The following is a 23,777-nucleotide window of genomic DNA, read 5'->3' as shown; positions in this document are numbered from 1 at the left end:
TAGTAATTATTCATTCATCAGTATGTTTACTTGTTTATTGGTAAAGACTCTGTTTTTTTTTTTTTTTGTAGATTCTCAAGAATATCAGTTTTACAATTAATTAGTTGGTATTTAAGCTCACTTTAAAACGTAGTTTAGATTGGCACCCCACTTGCTGACATGGTAAATCTTGAACCTAAATATTTCAAAAATATAAACCCAGCCTACAATTATTTTTCTTTTTGACTCCAAAATTTTAACACGGTTATCAGTATTCTGCTGATTTATATTTTCTTGTGTTTCCTCTCAAGAGAAAGAAGTTTCTATCAAGTTGTTGGTGTTATGCATTTAAATGTCCCTGAAATATAGGGAGAAATGTCCATCTTTATATTTTTCTAGAATAGGGAGAATTCTGAGTGGCAGTTATTAGATTATGAGTTTCCTTTCCTCTGGGAAGTACCAAAACTCAGAAAAGGAGAAGAAAACCACAATTACTAGGAAAGAAACAGACATCCAATAGTCAACCTTCCACAAAGGGCCAAGGGAAATGTTTTGTCCACCTGCATATAAGACAGGAACTATCTATAGGATGAGTTTTCATATCATAAAGGCTTTCCCAAAATAAATGTTCTCTAGCTAGGGAGACAGCTTTGGGACAAAAAGGGGATAAGGAAGACTAAGGACTTAATTTAATCCAGGTACCAGTAAAATTCCCTATCGGCTACCCTAAGACAGCAGAGCAGGGAAATATAAAATGCTTCCACATTTATTCTCAAATCTAGGAAAGCAGTCTCCTCTTCTTAAAATCTCCATTGATAAAAAAGAAAGACCGATTAAGGGTATGAAGAAGGGGCAGTGGTAGGTGAAAGGCTCAAGAGCCACAGTCATTCCCAACCTGCTCCTATGGCCTCCTGACTTCTGCAGCACCGTTACGTCTTTCTCATGCTTATTACTGCATCCCTGGATTCTGCAGGAGCTCCTTCGCTTGGGAAGAGACCGAAGAGGAGTTAGAACTCCAGGAGACTGTTCTGCTATATCTCAAAAAATGAATTCCGGTTAATGATGGGCAAAGTATTGAAATTGTTAGTTCTACTGAATGTGGAGTTTAATTGGAGATTTTGTTATTCAGAGACTCCAACAGAACCAAAAGTTTGTTCTACTCTGAGGACAACTAGGCCATGAGCTTAATCCTTTATAGAAACAGTGGTTTTTTTTTTCTTTTTTCAAATGTGGTTGTCAACATCAAATAAAATAGAGAGACAAATCTCTAAACTCAATATGTTGTTTTTTTTTTTTTTTTTTTTTTTTTTTTGAGACGGAGTCTCGCTCTGTCGCCCAGGCTGGAGTGCAGTGGCCGGGTCTCAGCTCACTGCAAGCTCCGCCTCCCGGGTTTACGCCATTCTCCTGCCTCAGCCTCCGAGTAGCTGGGATTACAGGCGCCCGCCACCTCGCCCGGCTAGTTTTTTGTATTTTTTAGTAGAGACGGGGTTTCACCGGGTTAGCCAGGATGGTCTCGATCTCCTGACCTCGTGATCCACCCGTCTCGGCCTCCCAAAGTGCTGGGATTACAGGCTTGAGCCACCGCGCCCGGCCTAAACTCAATATTTTATTTGGGAATCATAGAATTGCAATTTGGGGCGTACACATAGACCATGGTGGTCTTTGTTGTGTCCAAAGAACAAAGAGAAGGTTGGGAGTTTTGTTAGAAAGAGAAATGTTCTGTACTGTGTTGAAAAAATGCTCATTAATACTAGCAAGCTTCTGGGAGCTGGCAAGCTCTGATTGGTGAATGATGGCTTTTAGGTGAAATTACTCTTAGGGTCGTGGTAGGTCATCTCAACAGCTGTGAGGTAAAACTGGTGTTAAGGCTATAGCAGCCCCTTTCAGTAGCTGGGTTTGAGGATAATTCTTGAATTGGATGCTATGTGTCCCTGTTGCTTTTTTCCCATGGTTCCTCGATGCTGACTTAGATATGACAAGAATAATCCAAATTGTGTCATCGACTTTCAGATGGCAAAGGTCTGTGGAGGTGAAATATATGTCCCACATTTTTTGACAATCTCTTCAAAAGGTGGGGTTCAATCAATACTCCTTCCCACTTCCCTTGAGACTTGTCTGGATTTAGTGACTTGCTCCTAATAGAATAAGGTCAAAGTGACAGTGTTTGACTTCTGAGACTGAGTCAAATAGGCTTTGTGGCTTCCTCTTTATTCTCTCTTATTGTTTCATACTGTGGGGAGATTAGCCACCACGTCATGAGGACACTCAAACAGCCACATAGAAAGGCCCATAGGGGACGGAACAGGGGCCTCTTGGCAACAACCATGTTGAATGAACCATTTTAGGAGCAAACCTTCCAGGCCTAGTTCAAGCCTTCAAATGACTTTAGTCCTGGTTGATACCTTGGCTGCAATGTCCTGAGAGATTCTGACATAATAATGCCACCAGCTAAGATACTCCTGAATTCCTAACCCTTAGAAAATATGTGAGTTGATAAAAGCTTGTTTTAAACCACAAAGTTTGAGGTAACTTGTTTTGCAGTCATAGACACCTAATATGGGGTCCACTTATTCAATTTTCACTTTATAAACCATATTTACTTTGAATAATGATACATTTACAAGCATTGTCTCATCCATTCTAAAAAAATCCTATGAAAGAGAAAGGGCTAGAATAACCTGTTTTAAAGGCAAAGAGATTGAGGCTCTGATAGGTTAAACCACCTCCTAAAGGACATGCATTTAGCAACCTGCAAAGCTGGAAGTGCAACACAGATTTCCAAAACGTGAAGCCCGTTCTCTTTCTACCATGTCGATGGCTCCCAGCTTTTTCTCTGCTAAGACACAGTAGATGAACATCATTAACCTTTATCAGGGCCCTATAGATATTCACGACTTTCTAGTTAAGTGTTGGCTCTAGCTCCATCATTTTCACTGTTACCTGAGAAACTCCATCAGTCTGGAAATGAATGCAAGTGATGTGAGTCCACTCTGATTTATTGCTCTAACCAACCACTGTCCAACACAAACATAATACTAGCCATATGTATAATTTAAAATTTTCTAGTAGCTACATTAAAAAATAAAAAGAAATGATAAAATAAATTTTAAAAATACATTTTATTTAACCTACTATATCCAAAATATTACCCTTTCATTATGAAATCAAGGTAGCAATTCTTAATGTGTTATCTTATATCTTTTTTTTTCATACTAACTCTGAAATCAGGGGCTTATTCAATAATTACAGCACATCTCAATTTGGACTAGTTACATTTCAAGTGTTTAATTGCCTTGAGTGGCTAGTGGCTACTCTTTTGCACAGTTCTGTTCTAAGGATATTATGCACAAAATCTGATACTGCATTTTAATATAAAATGCTTAGAGCTACATCTCACAACTAATTTGAGCATGCAGATAAATACTGAGAACTGGAGTACCCTGCTTTCCACTTGCTTTTGCCCTTCTTAATACATTCTCCTCCTGGAGAACAGAACTGGAAGACAGGAAAGATGACGGGGAAAGGATCCTCTGTGCAGAGATCTAGCATGGTCCAAGGTCCTCTTTATTATAGTCATCAAAATGAATATGCAAGTTTCCAGTGGAAATGCCTAGACTCCTGAGAATGTCCTCGGCATTGTGCGATGACACAAAACTATCCTTGTTACGCTGATTTCGAATAGTTACTACCTATTCATTAACGTAAGTTTCTGAGTATCAACTCATTGGTGTTATTCTGCAGATGTGCAAAAAAATTATGAAGTGGGAGCTGTTGGATGAATCACATTTTTATTACAACTCATTATTAGATAGCAAATTTACCAGTTACAACTGCATTTAATATCAGAAAGTTGGTGAGAATAAGTGTGTGTGTGTGTGTTTTTTTAAATTATGACAAGTACCTTCTGCCAGCCTAGGTTTTTCCTCACCCATTCAACAGAAGTCCTACAAAACCCTCAGTGAAACTACTCAGAAAGATCTACGATCTTGGGCAAGATCTTAGCTCATGAGATTCATAAAATACAGATGAGAAAGATTGTCTTCACTTAATGCTGCTACAACAAAGACCAGAGGACAGAAATGATAGCAGTGGAGCATTTGCTGTGGTGACATTTTCACCCAGTTTTCTGAGCATTTCAATATAAGAGAAAGAATAAGAAGAAACAGACTGGCTGACAGTCAGTCAACATTAATGAGATCAACTGGTGTATGGATGCAGGTGGAAGCTGGGGAGGGAAGGGTGAGAGAAATACCCACTCCTCCTTTCTTTCTTTCTCTTTTTTTTTTTTTTTTTTTAAAAATCAACCACGAGTACATCTTCTGTTTCAGAGGGAAAATGTATATCCACCTAGGGAATGTTTTAAGTTCCTAAAAAGTAAATAACTGTTTCAATCTTTTAAATTCCATATTAAATTATCAGTGAGTCATGAGAAAAATGCTAATGTTAAAATTAAAATCAAATGAATCACTGTTTCTGGCTGCAGAGGAGAAGCGCTTCGGTCTGCGCTTACACTCCGCTGAAGCCAATGGATTGCCAGCTCCCTCCCCACCCCACTACCCCACCCCCAGCTGGAGCAGCCCTTCTCAGCATCCCAGAACTGGTGTTCCAGGGATGGGAGGAGAGCCATTTCTCCCGCACCACCAGCATTTTCCACGAGGGAAGTCTGTGAAATGACTCTTCCTCCCAAGCCGAGTCGCATTACCATGGAAAAGGACAAACACAATAGGATCCTGTTCTGTGTCCAAACTGGCCTCTCACAGGAGATCCTAGGCACAGCTTCAGTCAGGTTTAACAAACGCTCAGGTTTGTGATGACACAGGACCACATCGCTCTCACTTTGTAGCAAATAAGGTTGACATTTTCACCTCCTCTTCCCCTAGCACATCTGATCTCCACAAAAGTTCCTGACACCCAGAGAAAAGGAGAGAGAAATAGAAAGGGAACTGAATGTAAAATGGAAAGTATAGGAAAAGTCTAGTCACACTTTTGGAGGATTAGGTAAGTGATGGGGACAAGATTAAAGATACCGATTTCTACTCCTGCAAAAAAAAGGACCACCACCCAGGTAACTTACCTTATCACAGAACAGCATTGTGGGTCCTGGGCTCTGTTGGGACCCAGAGGTCAAAATCTCACAGACCCATGAAACAGGAGACTTCCAGAAAGTTGCATTTCAGCACCAGCTGCCATTGGACGAAGGTTCTTATTTTCACACCACTGGGACTGAAACATTGCCATCGCTTGAGTTTTCCAGAAATAGTACATAAAACACAAACGTGGCCCCTCCCTCATAAAAGTTCCTTAATTAATCTTCCCATGATTCATGGTGGTGTCACAGTTTCAATGTCCTATCCCTCTTGGTTCTGTGGATGACAGTGCTTTGCAACATTCCTGCCATGCTACAAGAACGCACCTGATTGTGTTTTAGGAATTTCAAGCAGCCCTGTCTCTGCTCCTTGTACCGAATCCTTAATAGTACCTTAGTGCGCTCGATAGTACACCAAGGGTGAGGCTGAACAAAGGCAATGTCCTTACAACAACCTGGCCTCCACCTGCCTGTGCCATCAAAAGGGCTGCTCAGGCATCAGGGTATTCGTGAAAGAGACAGAAGTGTTGGAGCTTCCATGTAGATGTCTAATATGACAACCTCCCATGGATATATTTCCACAAAACATAACATTCATACAAAATCTGATACTTGTGTGTCAGGCAGAAAGATATTTTCCTTTGGGCAGCTGTTGTTGGTAAGAGGATTCTAGCATTCTTAGTCTTCAGTTGAGAAGTGTTCTTTCTCCAAAGTTCAATAAAGAGGAAGCCTTCAAAAGGAGCTTCTGGACCCTGCTCTATGCAGGTAAAATGCTTCATACCATCACCAAGAAAGGGATGATTGTGCTATTTAATTGTATCAAAAATCACTGTTCTGGGCCGGGCGTGGTAGCTCAAGCCTGTAATCCCAGTGCTTTGGAAGGCCGAGGTGGGCAGATCACGAGGTCAGGAGATCGAGACCATCCTGGCTAACACGGTGAAACCCTGTCTCTACTAAAAATACAAAAAAATTAGCTGGGTGTGGTGGCGGGTACCTGTAGTCCCAGCTACAGCTACTTGGGAGGCTGAGGCAGGAGAATGTCATGAACCCAAGAGGCGGAGCTTGCAGTGAGCCGAGATTGTGCCACTGCACACCAGCCTGGGTGACAGAGCGAGACTCTGTCTCAGGAAAGAAAAAAAAAATCACTGTTCTGCTACTGAAAGCAGCATTGACCTCCCTTTTCTATATGCATATGTGCATGTGTTTGTATGTGTATGTATATATATATTTGTATATATGTATATGCATATTTTTAACCACAAACCACCCCTAACTTCTCCATTTCTCCCCATTTTCTAGTATTCAGCTGAGCTATCTTGTGGCAGCAAACATGCTCCACATCCTATGAGGTTAGGAAGTATTGAAATTTTCTCCTGAATCTGTTTTCCTATTTCTATTTAGCTTACCGATTGAGTATCATTAAGTTTGCAGTCTGGTTCACTTCAGGGCCTTAGTGTTCAAGCATAATTATTTTCATGGTTTGTAATATTATAATGTTGACAATACTGATATGTCCTGGAGGACTGTAGGTTTGCCAGTTAAACCAAGTGATTGAACAATTTCTAAGTCAGTCAGATTTCTTTCCAGAGGAATATTTTGTCAAATTTACATATATAGGCCAGACAGGTTTCAGAAGATCCTAATTTTCAAGAGTCTGTGATGAGCATACCTCAGGGCTCCCTAACTGATCCCCATGCCAGGAAACCCTGTCTGGAAATGAACCAGGAAAGTAGCTGAAGTTTGCCATAGATGTGACTTAATTCCAGCACAGCAGACCCCACAAAGAGGAGAGCCAAAGATTCAGCATCTCAGAGAATGAATGAGAAAGAATGGAAGCTCTCAGTGAGGAACGCATGTCAGCTACAAACTGTGTACACATGCAAGATGAACTTGTGAACACATGTCCAACTTGGCAGATCTATAAAGATTGTATTTATAACATGCTCCTGAAACATCTTACCGAAATGAACAAATGACTTTGATTTAAAATTAGGCTTTAAAGAATTAAAAAAAAAAAAAAAACTTTTCCAGTACCATCTACCAAAAAAGCAAAGGTAGCTTCCTGGAAACAGAATTCTCTACACACTAAAGCCTGTATATCTGAATGGTGCCTCCAAAAGCAACCTTTTCTCTTCCTCCTTGCCTTGAAACAATTGAAGCAGCTGGGAGCTGGAGCGCCACTTTATTAGTGATTTAAAACACACCCTTGGAAACTAGCTGGCTTTTTTTTTTTTTTTTTTTTGGTCAACCCAGGTGGGAAGCATGCACCCTCAAATGGGAACAACACTTAACAAAGTTCTCAAACAGATAATGCCTTAAGAGCTAGACTTCAAACAATCTTCTACCAGCCATCTGTCGGACAAAAGCAATGGTAACCTGGTAGGAATACTAAACCCTCCATAGAAAGACACAGATAAAATAATTCAGCCGCCAAGATTTGGCATCTTTAAAAATGCCTTTTCATTCTTTAACTTTTGTCTGCTTGGTCGTCTAGCAACCGAGTGCCGAAAAGAAACTCCACCCTAAACAAAGTGAAACAATGCAGACACTGAACTTCATGAGTGTGTATGCGTGCACGTGTGTGTGTGTGTGTGTGTAAGATTCTCAACATGCAAAGATACAAACTCATTTTGAGACAATTAAAACAGAAAACGTCTCAATTGTAGATGTCAGGAAAGGAAGTCAGGAGTGAGTAAAAAGCAATGAGAAAATGTGTAATGCAGGATGAGGGTATAGTTTCCACACACCGGGCTAAAGCAAGGTTTACACTCTTAAGCAATAAAAACAAACCATTAAGCTAGGCCCAGCACTGTCAGGAAGTATAAAACAGTTCTTGAAACTTTGCAGTTACTATACAAAAGCTTTTCATAAACTCTGTTTCCTGATCTTCATTAAACGTTAACATCAAGTTGCCATGGGGCAATTAGCTTGCCTCCTGAAATCAATAAAAAATCAACAATTTGGAAATGGTTGTACAGTAAAATAGTTCAATAATTATTCTCTCATAGTGTTGTGGCCAAGCGGTTCCAGTGTAAATGCAGTCCAGATGAGATCCTGCTCCTTATGAGGGAGGCTTTAAGCAGATCGGTGGTTTGCTTAGAGACCTCCTCATCAGAATGAACTGCAACAATAATGTACTCCTGGCAATGCCTTGGAGTGGGGCCCAGGACACGGGGCAAACGCAAGCTTTTAAGTGGTGTTAAAGTCAGTGTCTTGCTTAGTACTGCTTAAGCACCTCAGAGGGACTCAATGCGAAATTCAGAGACCTACGCAAAATGAGAAACTCAATAAAAAAGAAGAAGGCACCCTACGCTTGGCATTTGGACTCCAGACAGGAACAAATCATTACATATGTACATATACATTCACAGACACATACACACATATATGCATATACGTATGTATGTACACACAACAAGGGGTGTATTTGAGATTAGGAATCCATTCATTCCAGCATGTCTTCAACAAATATTCAAATCTGAATTACTTGTGAGAAATCTTCCAAGTGCTCCCTAAAATAAAATGAGGCTGCTACACAGATGACCCTCACAGGACATTTTACTTTACAAGAGGTGCCAGCACCAAGCAAAGGCAGAAAGTTATTCATTTGCTGACTCCCTTTCTCAGAGGGAAATCAATTCCTGTTGTTTTTTCTAGCCTGAGCCCATTTTAAACACCTTATCTGAAGCCAACTGCAGCATTGAAAATGCCAATATCCATTAAATCAAACCTCAAATACCAGCTTTGGAAGCTTTCTACCACCGTGTAGGCCCAATGGTGTTGAACAGTGAACTGCCTTAGAACTTAAAAAAAAAAAAAAATCAAGCATCATATTTAGTATAAACAAACGCTTCAAATGTATGACATCTATTTGCTGCCTTCAAAGGGAAAACTTTTAACTCAGACGCTTGGCACTAAGATCACACAGGATCAGCTCAGTGGACTGACTTAAGTGTTAAACTTTTTTAAAGTACGTTTTTAAGGGCTTGCACCTGCTCCCCATCCACATAGATGTACTGACACGTATTTGACTAAACTGACTACATACATGCCCAAGCAAGCAAGCGGAGCAGATTTTACAAGATAAGCAACCAAGTGTTTTCATGTCTGAGGGTGGCTAGAACACAAAATTGCCAGTCATCTTGTAGGGGGAAAAATGCCTTTGAAAAAAAAAATATGTAGGGCATCATTTCAGATATGGAGAAAAGTATTAAGATGCCATCCTGTATACAGGTTTTTTCTTTTTTTCCTTTAAGTACTGCTTCTTAGAGAGGGGCCTAAACTGGGTCCAACTCCTACAGTGACGACGAAGCTATTCATTATAGCCTTGGTACTCAATCTGTGGTCCTTTGGCCTGTAAGGGCTTCACCTGGGGGCTTGTTAGAAATCCAGGATCTCAGGCCCCACCCAGGCTCACTGAAACAGAATCAATAATAGAACATGATTCCAGGGGGTCTGTACACACATTAAAGTTTCATTCTCCTTACAGAATTCCTGGTAATTTGGATGCACATTAAAATCTAAGTTTTATTTAGAGCATTGGTCCCCTAAGTTAGGTAGAAGTTGACTTTGAAGTTTGCAAGGCAGGGAAATGGTCAGAAAATTCTGCCCTGGAGAATACCAAAAGGCTGTAATTTATGTCAGCAGGGCGGAGGAAAGAGGAAAGCAATTTACCTAAGCTGAGCAGACCTGCATCTTATCCCCCATTTCGGCCTACCCGTTCCCTGCAAAAATAAAAAAATAAAAAATAAATAAACAGAAAAGAAATGGCACCAGAACATTCTTAACATTTCTTGGATTGTGAATCCATGCTACAATTACTCTGGGCTTTAATTGCTCTTGACTGCAAGGCTATGTTCCTTTTGCTTTAGAACAGATAAGGAGGCTATGGCATGTAAACATTCAGTGAATCTTATTAATATGCCAGTAGAATAGAAATATGCTATTTTTGAAAGCCCTTTGAATTGTGCACATGATTTTCCCTCTCCAATAAAAAATTGAGGGAAAAAAATATGAATTGCTTTGGTAATGTAGTGATTACACAGCTTGTTATATAGACCAGGTTTACACATCATCTCTCTATTCTTGGCCTCTTAAGGTACAATTTAAAGCTGCGATTCGAGTAGAAATTATGAAAAGATGGAAGCACAGATAGATCTGTAAGCTGCCCACACTCCCTCCTCCTAATTTTTGAAGGCAAATAATGAACATGGTAGCCTGCATGTGCCATACAGGTTAAAACCATGCCAGAGAGGCACACGCAGTTGAAACAAGCACAAAAACAGATGATCAATGTAATCAATTTTGAAAGGCCGTGGGCCCCTAAAATTCAGAAATGACTATGTGTTGACTTTTTAAAGGCAACTCTGAAATGATTCAAAGGATCCTATAGAATAGTGACTGAAATTAAAGACATTCAGTGTTATGTTCATTTTGACTCTTTATTCCTCGGAATGAAGCATGTGCGCTAAAATGTCTGTAACAATGTAGAATGTTTGTAAAAATATTGTTTCTCATGTGAGCTGCCAAGAGGGTCAGAGTCTCTGATTATAAAATCTCTGAAACTAAACTGAAAATGCCAGCATCTATACATATGTACTATATATTACATACATCTCTATATGTATATTTATGTATTTTGTGTTTTACATATTAAATATGCATATGCAAGAAAACACATTTTAGTTGATACCACTGAAAACAGTTTTAACCAGGAATATTAGAACCAATGAAGCAGAGAAATCAAAAGGGTGGATGGAACTGCCAAAGGATAAAATCCTTGTGCTATACTCTCATGCTCTCATCTAGAGAATGTGAATATGAGAAAACATGGGTTATTAGTTTTAACATGTTAAGACTGTGCAGTCTGTCCTTCATGTCCATGGCAATAGAGGGTGAAGAACAGCTGGAGAACAAAGAAGACCCCATTCCCCTTAGTTGAGTATAATCTAATGGTTCTCACCTAATCAAGAACAATAGAACTAGAGGTAAAAAGAAACTAAAAGATTTTAAAAGTTAACCAGTATTAGCAAAAGATAACCATCATGCACATTTAAAGATAAGGTTTATATAACCTCATAACCTCCATACCGTAACTAAGCTCATAGTCATCAAAAGTTAATTCCTAGGAAGAATTTGATTATAACAGTCTGTTCCACTATAAACACACTGTTTTTTAGCCATTTCCAAGGAGATTAGAAGTAGGTTTCACCAATCATGCATGGCAGGATCAGAGGGGATGCAAGGTCCTGGAAATTGACCTAAAATACTGCCAGTAAAATAGTGGGTAGTTGTGGGTGCCCTGCTCTTACAAACATCTGCTGAACCCTTCCTTGGGTCTGATTCTAACCCAGGGTACAGAAGCCCTGACACACTGGTAAGTGTTCAATCTGAGCAGCCTAATTTGACTTCATTCTGTTTGGGCGTCAGTCCAATTGGCAGATGTTCTTCTAGAAGCTGATCTCAGACACTTTCCCTTTCTAATTTTTTGGCACTGTTGCCTCTGTTGCATGGGCTATTATCTCTGAAACTTCATCTTGGGTTATCCAGGTTTTGCTTGTTTTGTAGGCTTTAGTTTTCCCTTACATCTTTCTGCCCGAAAGAAGTTCATTTGAAAAATACTAAATCACTGGTAACACCTTTGGTGCAAATATGACTTATCAAATAACTTGCCTGCAATTTTCCAGCCATTCATTACCTTTCCCCCACCCCCTCTAAAATATTAACTTCGGAAACAAAAATGCAAACACAAGGTCATCATTGTGAGCACTATACAAATGCACCATTTTCTCTTACAGGTTGGACTTTATAGAATGAATGCCAGAGCTTTGATATTTATTATCTGAAATAGGTTTAACATTTGGAGAAATGTGTTCAAACACACAACCTTGGAAAGAAAAGCAAGTTGATAGGTCAGCGAACAGAGGGTGAGGAGAAAACACGATGTGCATAATTTTGCTGCGTGTTGGGCGAAAAGTTAGAAAAGTGGGTTATTTGGAGAATAAAGAGCTCTCAGATGAGGTAAAGGTAAAATACAAATAAATTTCCAACTCTTGATGAGGGCCACGAGATATCAGTTTTAAATATACATGACCACAATATCAATCATGAAGAAATCTTATGTTTTATTGAATACTTTGGCCAGTTCAGCCCCTTTGAAGGGATCACTAATTTAGGAAAGAAGAACAAAAACCATTATTCACTTTCCTGCAGGTTCATCATTTTCCTAATTATTTCTATTGATCCTGCTTTATTCTTTCCGCAAATTAAGGGGCAGGAGGAGAGTTTCTATAATAGAACAGCAATGTCTGGTTCTTATCCAAATATTCCACCTAATAAGGATGTAAATTCTCATGGACTGGACAACCACTCTGCAACATTCCTGAGAATTGAATAATATAATAATCTTGAAAGTCAGCAGAGTGGATTATCCACTTTTTTTTTTTTCTGGACTTGAACTTATGAACTTAACAGTAGCGCTGCAAAAAAGCAAATGTGCTAAGCACTTTGCCAGAGTAACCTTCCATGTAGACTCTTCATCTTAAATACACACAACTGAAAACAACTACAATTTTTGGAAAATTATGTACAAACCCGATACTTCTTTTGATTACATATAAATACAAATTAGCTATTTTTTTTCCTAAAAAGTGGTTATAATAGTAAATAAATACAAAATAAATCTGACCATTATACTTCATGTGCTGGGGTTGAACCCATATAAAATGTACAACTAAATACATTTTAAATCTTTAAGGAATAATTCTCTGATTAAAATATTTGTTTTCCCAACTTCTTTTCGTAGATATAAATATATTTTCAAAATAGCTGTTTTTTTTTTTTTTTCCTTTCCATTCCATAAATAAAGTCTTCATTGGGAAATATTAAAGTGTCAACTGGGGTGGGGTTTTTTTGTTTTTTTCTTTTTTCTAAAATATATATATATATATATTTATGTATTTAATTTTGCTGTACTAGCGACACCCACAACCCTCCACAACCATGTCCTGATAGTTCTTTAATACAACCTTTTCATTTTCGTCAAGGTACAGCATCGAGATAGCACTGAGTTCTGTTGGGACACAGCACGCCTTAGGAATCTTAGAGTTAACAGAGTTGACCAACGTCTGAACGATGGCATGATTAGTGGAGTTCAGATGATCAGCCAGAGGAAAAGGGCATTCTCCGTGGCAGTAAAAGGCGTGATACCCCGGGGGAGCCACGATCCAGTCATTCCACCCCACGTCACTGAAGTCCACGTACAAAGGGTGTCTCTTACAGCTGGACTTAAGGCGTTTCCGCTGTTTGTGTTTTGCTTGACGTTTTTCTCTTTTGTGGAGAGGATGCCCTTTCCCATCATGGCCAAAAGTTACTAGCAGCGGCCTTATCTGTGACCAGCTGTGTTCATCTTGGTGCAAAGACCTGCTTATCCTAACATGTCTCTTGGAGACACCTTGTTTCTCCTCCAAGTGGGTCACTTCCACCACGAATCCATGGTTGGCGTGTCCCTGTGCAGTCCACCGCATCACAGCGGGGGTGACGTCAAAACTTTCCCACCTGCTTGCATTCTGATTCACCAACCTGGTGTCCAAAAGTCTGGTCACGGGGAATTTCGAGTTGGCTGTTGCAGGTTTTATGATTTCATAAATATTAATTCGGTGATGGAAACTGCTATTGTCTCCTAAAGCATCTTGCATCTGTTCTCGAAAAACCTGAAGCTCTGCTGAGGTGACAAACTCCTCCGTGGGGATAGAACTTAAATTAAAGAAGAATCTTCGGGTTGTTTTCCCACTCATTTCTGGTAGTTCTTCCAAAGATTCTGATTTGATAGAGAAAAACAGGGAAGAAAAAACAAAAGTCTTTCAGTAAACCAAGTAATGACATTTGATTATCTACGAAAATTTTTAAACCTCCTTGTGGGATTTGATTTAACCCACGTAAAAGTCGGTCACAGAACATACAAATTTCCTCTTTAAATAAAAACGGAGCCTCCTTTCTCTCTGTTCTGTAAGTTCATGTCATCATGCATTGCATACCAGGAAACAACCTTTCATAATTCTTTGTTGTGTTTTTGATCTAATACATGAATACTGCTTCCAGGTGGCTATAATAATGGGGGAAATGGTGAAGCATTTCTTTGGAATTCCAGACTTTAGGGTAAAAAAAAAAAAAAAAGTCAGCACTATAGTTAGTAGAGGTCTAATGAGTGAGGATTTGAGGAAATTATTGCATTTCTTTTTAAAAAAAGGCTTTAATGTCAATCCCTTAAGCAGTATTCTAAAACATTACTCTGCAATTTAGATGATTTACAAATCTCGATATACAGATTTCAGCTTCCTAATTAAAGACTCTGAAACTCAACATCAACGATGACATTTTGCAAAGCACACCCTACTATTTTACTCAAAAGTCCAGAGACAAAGGCATTTACAGGGATCTACTTCTTTGGAAACGTACGGGTGGTACTAGGACACTGTAGCAATTAAGGCCAAACAATTTCAAGAGAAATAGCTTCCCCAACTGTTGTCAGTTCTCTCACCTCTTTATGACCTCAAATATCAAAATCTCACTTTAGACGCTTTTGGAAGAAAAATAAATGACCTGTCTTCTGTTTGTAATGCCTTTGTAGTTTTGAAAGATAAACCATATTAAAAACCATGTACCTACCCAGTAATAGGCTGCAGGATGGACACAAAACCAAAAAAATGATAAAAATTTACGAAAATATGATTATGATCTACATGACAAAAGGAACAGTCTCATCCTATTACAGAATAATCCTTCTATACCCACTATCATTATTTCAAAATAGCCATTTAAGTGGGCCATGCACAAAAGCTTTGTCTGATTTAAAATTTCTGAATCTCAATTTTTAAGAAGTATTGTTCTCCAAGCAAGTAATATATAATACAGTATCTTAAATGCTTGTAGTCTGCAAATCATCAAAGGTACAACATTATTATTAAACTGATAGTATATACCATGAGAGTTTGAGATATTTAAGTTTATTTTATTCTAACTTTACCACATCCTATCATTTCACTGCCAACAGAATTTGCCCGCTTCATTCAGAATTCCTACCCAAGTGCTAACAAAATCTTATTTTGCCATAGTTCCATGTTATCCTAAGAGACTCTGTTTTTTTTTTAAATTAATTTTGCAGTTGTATTTCCCCTAAAGACAAACAGCTATAAGTTGTGCACTGAATCTAGATGCCTTAGCAAAGGAGAATCATGTCAGATCACTCATCAAAGGATCTACCTATATAAGCCTTCATCATCAAAGCAACCGTCATTATGGAAGCTAAGTGGACACACCAAGTTCAATCGGGGCAGTGTATGCCAAACTATGGAGTAACGCTTTAATGCAGTGCTTTTCAAACTTCAGCCTTCACATAAAACAGCTTGTACACCGTAAAGCTTTAGATGCAGGCTCTGATTCAGTAGGTCCGGGGAGATGCCTGAGATTCAGCATTTCTAGCAGCTCCTGAGGAGGGGATTCTGGGAACTGCCAGACCACACTTGAAGTGTCAAGGTTTTGTAGGATGTTTTCCTTATTCAAGTGTAGATTGACAGAGGAGTGCCTTTTTAAAGGGCTTTTTGTTAAATAATATAAAAATGAATAGAAGAACCATTAGTGGTGGCAAATGAGTAAGAGTTGAATGGACCAGCTCTCGGTGGGCCCAGCCAGGGTCTCAGAACAGAAGGTTCTTCTAAAGCTCTTCTATGTGGATATGGGGACTATCAGGCCAATAGAGTCCTTTAGGGGTCCCTTGTGCCTATTAATCCAAACCTCTGGGGAATACCGTTCAGGATCCATCCACATTCTAAACTCCACTGGAAGCTAATGGTACTTTAGGCCAGACACAATCATTAAAATAACCTTCCGACCATTTGAACCTGGACTCCTCTCAGTGGCTCCGAACAAGTACCAAGGACTGTGTTTAGCCTCTTTCTTTCTCCTTCTCCTTGCAATTCAGATATTTCTGCTGAAGGTAATTTTTCAGCCAAGAAGGTAAAAGTCAGCCACCTCAGATCCCAGTGACACCAAAACCAGCCCAGCACCTGAGCTGCTGGCTTATCTGATAAGAATACACCTAAGAAGAACCTCTTTTCTTTCAAAGAGGGGGAAGCAAGGAAAATTATCTAGCGCATTCACTGACTAGTTATATTAACAAAAGTGCCCAGAGAAATCACAATTGCAAGAAAAACCCTAAATCCCAATCCATAAAGAAACATACATTCTCACACATTCTCTCTCTCACACACACGTACACACCCACATGGCCAGATGATGACAGTGAAGGGACAAGCTACAAGGCAAGTATGAGGGACAGGTAAACGAAGTTAAGAAGATGGGTATAAAAAAAGGTATGAAATAGAATAATAACCTCCAAAAAAATTAAATGACGAGACTGAATCATATAAAATTGCCACTATTTGACCAGAAACACAGACAACAGCAATTTTCTGTGGTTCAAGGTCTCGGTGGAAGTTTGTAGCCTTAGCAAAGGAGAATCACTTAGTGGCCTTAAGAAAGGAGAAAAAAATACACTACCAAATAATAATAGGTGATATGAAGATCTTTCTCTGACCTTCCCACTGCACCTCAGTGAATCTGTTTCTTGAAAGATCCCATCCTCAATACAAAAGCATCCATTGCAACACCCCTGATTGTGGAGACAGGTCACAGAGGTAAGTTAGAAGTTCACAGAAACCCTCAAACACAGGACAGTAACTGGCCAAGGTTAGGGAATATACCATCATTTTCTTTAATCTGCCAGGGCAGAGTACGAATCTTTTCTTAAGGGGTACAAAAATTAAAACCTATTTGAAATAAAGTCAATTAAATAAACGAACCTTCTCTAAATTATCACAGCAACCCTGAGGATGCCAAAAATACAGGGATCCTCAAGTAATATATGCTTTTTTGGAGACTGATACAATTGCTAGTTTTCTGTAAATATCCCTTCCTGAATAAGCTGAAGTTCTTAAGGAATTTGAGGATTACGAACTATCTTTGACCCGAGTTTCTGAGCTCCTAAGTTCTTAACCAAATGGATGGAACTATGGCTGCAAAAATGTGAGAAAGTGAAGAAAAATAAGACAACAATGATATTTGACCCTTCCTCCAAAAGTGAAGTCCTAATTCAATAATCTAGACTACATCAATCATTGATCTACCTTAAAATAATTCAAAAGACAGCTGAATTCTCTCAGCCAACCTAGGTCCACTCTGGCCTCCTTTTCCCTACAGAAGGGAAGGCTATAACATTAACGAAAGAAGTCATAATGATAATGACAGCTGAATGCTTTTTTTGAGTGTATTCTGCCACTATCCGATTTATATGAATTATTTCACAACAAACCAATTTGAGAAAAACACTCATTATCTCCATTTTGTAAATGAAACAGTTGGAGTTCAGAGAGGTTGTGTAACTTCACTAAGGTCACAGAGCTAGCAAATTAAGAGTAGATATATGTAATTGAATCTACTGCAGTTCTCAGGTTTCTCAATTTTTGTTTTGTTTTGTTTGTGAGACAGTCTCGCTCTGTTGCCCAGGCTGGAGTGCAGTGGCACAATCTCAGCTCACTGCAACCTCCACCTCCCAGGTTCAAGCAGTCCTCCCACCGCAGCCTCCCAATTAGCTCAGATTACAGGCGTGTGCCATCATACCTGGCTACTTTTTTATATTTTAGTAGAGATGGGGTTTCGCCATGTTGGCCAGGCTGGTCTGGAACTCCTGACCTCAAGTGATCTGCCCACCTCGGCCTCCCAAAGTGCTGGAATTACAGGTATTAGCCACCATGCCCAGCCAGTTCCCAAATTTCTAGTGGCACTAGCCAGCACAAATAGACGGCACTACCTAACATACACGAGGACTCAAAAACTGAAGCAAAAGTCAAAACCATTAGGGGCACATTTATATTTAGTACAATGATAACATTGGATGAGTACTGTCCCAACTAAATGAACAGAAATATACAACTTAGGTATGATGGACAGAACAGACAGAAATGAGCAGAAAAGTGATGGGGTCCACTGGAACATGTCTCTTTTATACGGAGTTGCTGCTATTTTGTGGCTGCCCTTTCGTTCTAAATAAAGTATGGTAAGTTTTAGCAAAAAAGTAAGTTACCATTATGCTTTGAGGATTTTAAAACACACTTTGGGCTAAAAAACCTCCAGTAAGACAGCGACAACGACAACAAAACCTGGGGATATTCTGGCAAATCAGTAAGGCTGGAAGTCACTGCCGTAACACAGAATGAAAGAGGCCGAGTATAAGAGACAAGATTTTCCAGATAATAAAATAACAGAGAACTGATCAAGGAAAAAAAATATCAAATACAAAAGGTTAAAAATATTCCATTAAAAAAAATACAACAAAGGAAATGGCAACTAAAGGAATAGAGGGCATGGTTGTCATCAACAACCCTGATTTGGCCTCTGCCCACCCTTAACAGCAACACCTTTGGAAAGATGAAGTATTCTCTCATTATCTCAGAGAAAATACACAAAGAGCAAGTCTAAGAAGACAAAATAGTTCACTGCAAAGGGATCAAAAGAAATTTAGGGGAACCACTAAAAAAGAGGTGGAATGGAAAATGTCAGTGCCAAGGAAGTATCATTGGACACCAAAGCCTCAATCTCAACAACCATTTCCAAATAGAGTAACTTTCCTACTTAATGCGGCCTCTGTAATGACAATGAAATACCTGGGACCACTAGGGAACCATACCAGGGAAGTATTGACTTTGGTGGATCTGTGTCCAAATGTGTTGTTTGCACTGGGAATGTGTTCCACAAAATCTCTAATGAAGAGCAATAGTTGTTTCTTGAACTTTTCTATTATACGGATATTTTCATAATTGTATTTGTGGAAAGAGGGTTAATCTCTATTTGAAAGCTTCAGTCATAGAGGCAAATAATCCAGTTATTTCATGTAAAAAGAAGACTGTGTCCTTCAGAGTGAGGAGAACAAGCACCTGGTCTTTCTATATTCCCATCTGACAAAAAAGCATAAAGACTTTTTGGAGGGCCAGAGAAGTCAACCAGTGTCAACGTGTTTCCAACTACAGCAATGCCCACAACACTCTTTCCACTTGCAGAAGTGACTTTTCTATGTTCAATGGCAGTTTTGAAAGGCCTATGTAGCTGAAGCACTTTTTAATGACCTTGAAAACAATAACATTTTAGCAAGCTTATATCCTCCCAAATAAAAGCCATTGGAGAAAGGACTAGACAAAATTCAACAGGAAAAATACAACTGATAATTCTGTCTCAGATCCCCTGTGATATGGTTGCATTATACTCATATTGGTTGAAAGAATGCCATCATGATGTCCAGTAATTCCACCAAACCATCCGATCACATCCACAAAGAAAACCCAACAGGTAATTCTTATGATTGGGTCTTTATGGTCTTTTATCAAATAAATGCTCATTAATGCTGTAGAAACTAAATTCCGTTCTTGAGCCAGCAACCTTCATCACATGGTTTACCAAAAATTCTTTTAGTAGCATGCATGGCACAAGGATGTTTATAAAAAGCAAATCCTGGGTTTATACAACAATGATTAGTCTTGAAAAAAGTGCTATATCCATCCAGACTAAGGATGATATGTTAGTCATAACGAGACAAGAAATGGATTCGTTGAAATTTGGGGCAAAATTACATAGCTTTTCTCCATTATCTAAGTGCATTAAGAACTGAAGTTATTATAAGTTGATTTTAATCAAGTTGGTAACTTCTGTACTGTTTCTCAGGTAACACTTACACTCACAAAGATATAAATTCTGACTTTATAAACTTAAGCATGCTTTTTAAGTTAAAATAACACAGTTTAATAATGTGTAGCCTGCTTTAGTTTTGATCAAACCACTTCTAGATGAATGATGAGAATATGCAGACATCATTGATAAAATCCTCACACAATGGAATATTTTAGGTGTTAACTAAATGATCTTCCTTTTAAGTTATAACAGAGACACAGCATCTTCTTGGCCTTAAAAATAAAGTTAAGAGCTTCTATGCTAAATTTCCAGAAGAGGTTTCTAAAACAGCTATTCTTACTACATTTCTATACAAAATAAAAAGTATTCTAATCAGCATTAACTGGGAATGATTAGCTGGATCTATAATCATTTCAGGGTTAAGATGGCAGAATGTACACATACACACAAATTTTACATATGACAACAGGGTACTTCTGCTTTCATTGAATGAATTCTGAAAGAGTGGAGTGAGATCTTACTGCCTTTCAAATCTGATTTCTGCTAGCAGAGAGCACCTCACTTAGAAATGTGCTTGTACATGAACTGATGATCAATGCAGTGTCCCTGTCATAATGTATAGCTGCCTCAATGATAAAGTATCTTCTGCTATGTGACCTGCCTTTGGGACTTATTCCCATTACCAACAGATATTCTCACAAGTATAAGTCATCCTTCACACTGGGAGAAAACATCTGGCTGTGCCATTTCTGATTAGTCTATTATCAGTGTAAATTTCCCACTTGAAATTTACCACCTAAGCAGGGAAAGGCAAGAAAGAGAACTTCACTCCCAACCCCATCAAATATCCTTCAAGTGGTTGCTCTGTGATATCCAATTTTGTACTCTTTTCTAGGATTTGAAGAAACCCATGCTCTATTTTAAATGTATTAAGCCAAAGAGGCATTTAAAAATGTAGAAAAAGAACTGAAGTGGAACATATTTTTGACTAATTGCTCTAAGAACTTAGGTACAGCAGATCTCAACAGCTGCTGTAAAACATTTCCAGTCCACTAAATGCCCTTCTGATGAAACAAGCAGAAATATCCCACCTTAGAAAAACCACATGTAGTATCATAAAAGAAAAAAAAAATCCACATTTCAGTGCACATGAAAAAAACCAGGCAGCTGCTACAAACGTTTTTATCTGAAGGCTTGCCTTGTCTCTACTCAGAGCCTATCTCGGATTTAAGCACAGGACAAGAAAGTCATTGTGGAAACAATAAGATTGATTGTAGAATTGATCTCCCACGGGGATTAGATTGGGATTCAAAATCTTCCACACCAGGCCCAGATCAACCATAAATTAGAAAGACTTTGGGGCCCTGGGCTTTGATTTTTCAATACTATCTCTGAAAACTCTGCCCTTGGCTCTGTCTACCCTGAAACCCTGGCTTAAGCAGCAGATTTATAGAGCAAAAGCTTCCAAACAGACTTAAAGAAATCTTAATCTGCCTCCCTTTTCCTCCTTTTCCCTCTGTGGAATTCTTGCACGTTTAGCTGACTAGGGGCATGCCTTTTGCCCTCATCTTCCCCATCACTTGATTTCTCTCCAATTCTTCCGGGAGGAGTAGCTCTTCTGGCTGCAAGCCAGGAAGAGGGTGCGGAGTTACTAAAGGGGAATCCCTGGCTCCACCACCACACAAGCAGTGAGTTAAAATCAGATTCAGAAACCATAGTACAGAAGCAAGAGTGGAAACGTCCGCTGGCGCCCTGGCTAAGCTGCCTCTATAGGGATGGCTGCAGTCTGCCCACGGTGGAGGGCTTTGCAGGGTGACTCCCCGCCCCCACGCCCTGCTCCATGCCTCACCTTCATGGTGGAAGCTGCGCACAGTGTTGGCTCGGCTGGCTGCCCTCTCCAACCGGTGGTCTGGGGCAGGTGAGCCCGGCTGACCCGAGTGCCTGCGATACAGGTCTAGCATGTAGGGGGGCACCACGGCGTCCCTGCTGGGGGTGGGTCTCTGTTTCAGGCCGAACATGCTGAGCAGCCGCAACTCGAACTCGCTCAGGACCTCGTCAGAGGGCTGGGATGAGGGGCGGCCCGACGACGACGCCGCGAACTTCCTGCGGCCCAGCTCCGGAACGAGGCCAGCCGCGCCGCCCAGGAGGACCTGGGGAAGCAGCAACGCTAGAAGACAGCGGGTCCCGGCCACCATGGTCGACCTGCGGACAGGACCGACGTGAGTCACCCGAGCTCCCCGCCCAGTCCTCCCCCCTCGCGCCCCCGCGGCCCGGGCTCCCATTTGGCTGGCGTGCCTCCTCCAGGGTGCCCTCCTGGCTTGGCACACTCGCGAGTCTAGGTAAGACCGACCGAAGCTCAAATGTTTGGGATAATGAAGGGCCCCAAGTTCCAGAACCAGGTGATTTATCGCTCCCATCCAACTCTTAACTTGTCTAACATCAGATTTGGGGTTTGCCCTCCCCTACCAACCAAACCAGCGCCAATGACTGTCACTTTTTTGTGTGTAACACGGCGCTGACTGCCAATGCTGGGAACCTGGGAGAACCATCGCTTGGTCTGACACCCTGCGTCCCCTATACAAACCCAAATGCAGAGCGCTGAGCGCTCTCTGGCATATAAACACACACAAATGGTGCATGTGACTTCCTTAGAGGCACTGTATAGAACTTCCTGACACACACACACACCCCTATAACTTCCAGACCCTGTAAGCTCAAGGCCACAACTTCTGAAGCCACTTACAACTTGTGTCCCACGCCCCTACACTCAGGGGTGTCTGGAGAGGCAACTCCATCCCGCATCCCCGTAGTAAGGTCAAGATACTCATGTATCTTCCTGGGATTACATACATGGTGAATATCTATTAATGCACGTGTCAGCTGTTAAAAACACAGCACCAAGTGATTCTTCAGTACTGACCCCTCGCATTTCTGGAAACAAGAAGGGAGAGCCCCAACTCCTAGTACTTTTCTCAATGGGATAGGGCTCTGAGTAAAGAAACCAAGTCTCCCAGAAACACTAGAAGAAGGGAGATCGCCATGGCAGGGTGGACAGGTTCTCAGCTAACGGGTGAAACCCAGGGGCTACCCTCTCAAAGGGATTTCTTTGACTCAAAAAAAAAAAAAAAATTAAAAATTTAAAAATTTAAAAATAAATAAACAAAACACCTCATCTAAGTGTTAACAGCTCCAAAAGTATTCCGGGGAGAGGGTAAGAAAGAGGGGTGGAAGAGTGCGGGCCGGGAGGGTGAGGCTGATGGTCGCCCGGGACAGCTGGAAGGGGGCACCCCGCAGGGCTCCGTTGCACGTGGACTGGAAAGGGGTCTGTTTACTTCTGGCCTGGACGTAAGGAAGGGCTCTGCCGCAGTGGCTGCCCAAATCCCCCTCCCACCTACCACCTACCCCGGCCCCTGGCCCGCGTCCTCTACCTTTAGGAGACCGCAGTCCGTCTAAGAAGCACGCGGAGACACGTCCATTGAAAGAGCGTCCACATGGAAAAACTCTGGTCAAAGGACCTGGCGCAAGGACCGAATGTCCGTTCCTTTTCTTTGCCTCCTCCTTCTCCCGGGTGCCGGCCGCGCAGTCTCTTTTCACGCTGGGAACAGCGTCTCAGTCTCGGGCAAGGCCGAGGAGTGGAGGGGCGGTGGGGCTCGGAGGTGGCGAGGCAGGCTCCGCTGGGGCAAAGGCACCGGCGCAAAGTGGGGAGCTCAAGTTATTCTCCCTGCAAGTTCAAGAAGTCCCCAGCCAAGTGCTGACACACAACAACAGCGAGCAGGGGGAGGAGTGCGGGGCAGGGAAAGGAAGGGAGAAAGGAGAAGCTGGTGCTGTCGTCCTCCTTAGGAACCAGCGCCCGAGGGACGCGTGGCCCCGCGCGGGGCCGGCTCCAGGACTCAGGGAGCGAGGGTCGGGCGCTCTGCGCTAGCTCCGCCGCGGCCCATGGCTCGGGGCAGCCATCCTGGGCGACGCCGGGTCCGGG

The 23,777-nt window shown here is 40.9% G+C and overlaps 1 protein-coding gene across 1 annotated transcript; it reads right to left on the bottom strand.

Annotated features, from left to right (window-relative positions):
* Positions 1-11,849: 11,849 nt before the first annotated feature.
* On the bottom strand, positions 11,850-23,311 carry BMP2 (bone morphogenetic protein 2). Its single transcript, XM_050806951.1, has 3 exons — positions 23,230-23,311; positions 21,651-22,003; positions 11,850-13,883 (listed from the first exon to the last, which is right to left on the bottom strand). The coding sequence occupies exons 2-3, from the start codon at positions 21,994-21,996 to the stop codon at positions 13,039-13,041; spliced, it is 1,191 nt and encodes a 396-aa protein (XP_050662908.1). The 5' UTR covers positions 21,997-22,003; positions 23,230-23,311; the 3' UTR covers positions 11,850-13,038.
* Between the last annotated feature and the right edge of the window lie 466 nt (positions 23,312-23,777).

Source organism: Macaca thibetana, chromosome 10 (genome assembly GCF_024542745.1).
Source record: "Macaca thibetana thibetana isolate TM-01 chromosome 10, ASM2454274v1, whole genome shotgun sequence".
In the NCBI taxonomy this organism is placed as follows: Eukaryota; Metazoa; Chordata; class Mammalia; order Primates; family Cercopithecidae; genus Macaca; species Macaca thibetana.
This window is presented reverse-complemented; position numbering and strand designations above follow the sequence as displayed.

Bases quoted from the DNA above. Each gene is read 5' to 3' on its own strand.
- BMP2 (XM_050806951.1), bottom strand. From the start codon at position 21,996: ATGGTGGCCGGGACCCGCTGTCTTCTAGCGTTGCTGCTTCCCCAGGTC. The intron at 13,884-21,650 runs GTGAGGCATGGA...CTATCAAATCAG, and splicing joins GCGCAGCTTCCACCATGAAG to AATCTTTGGAAGAACTACCA.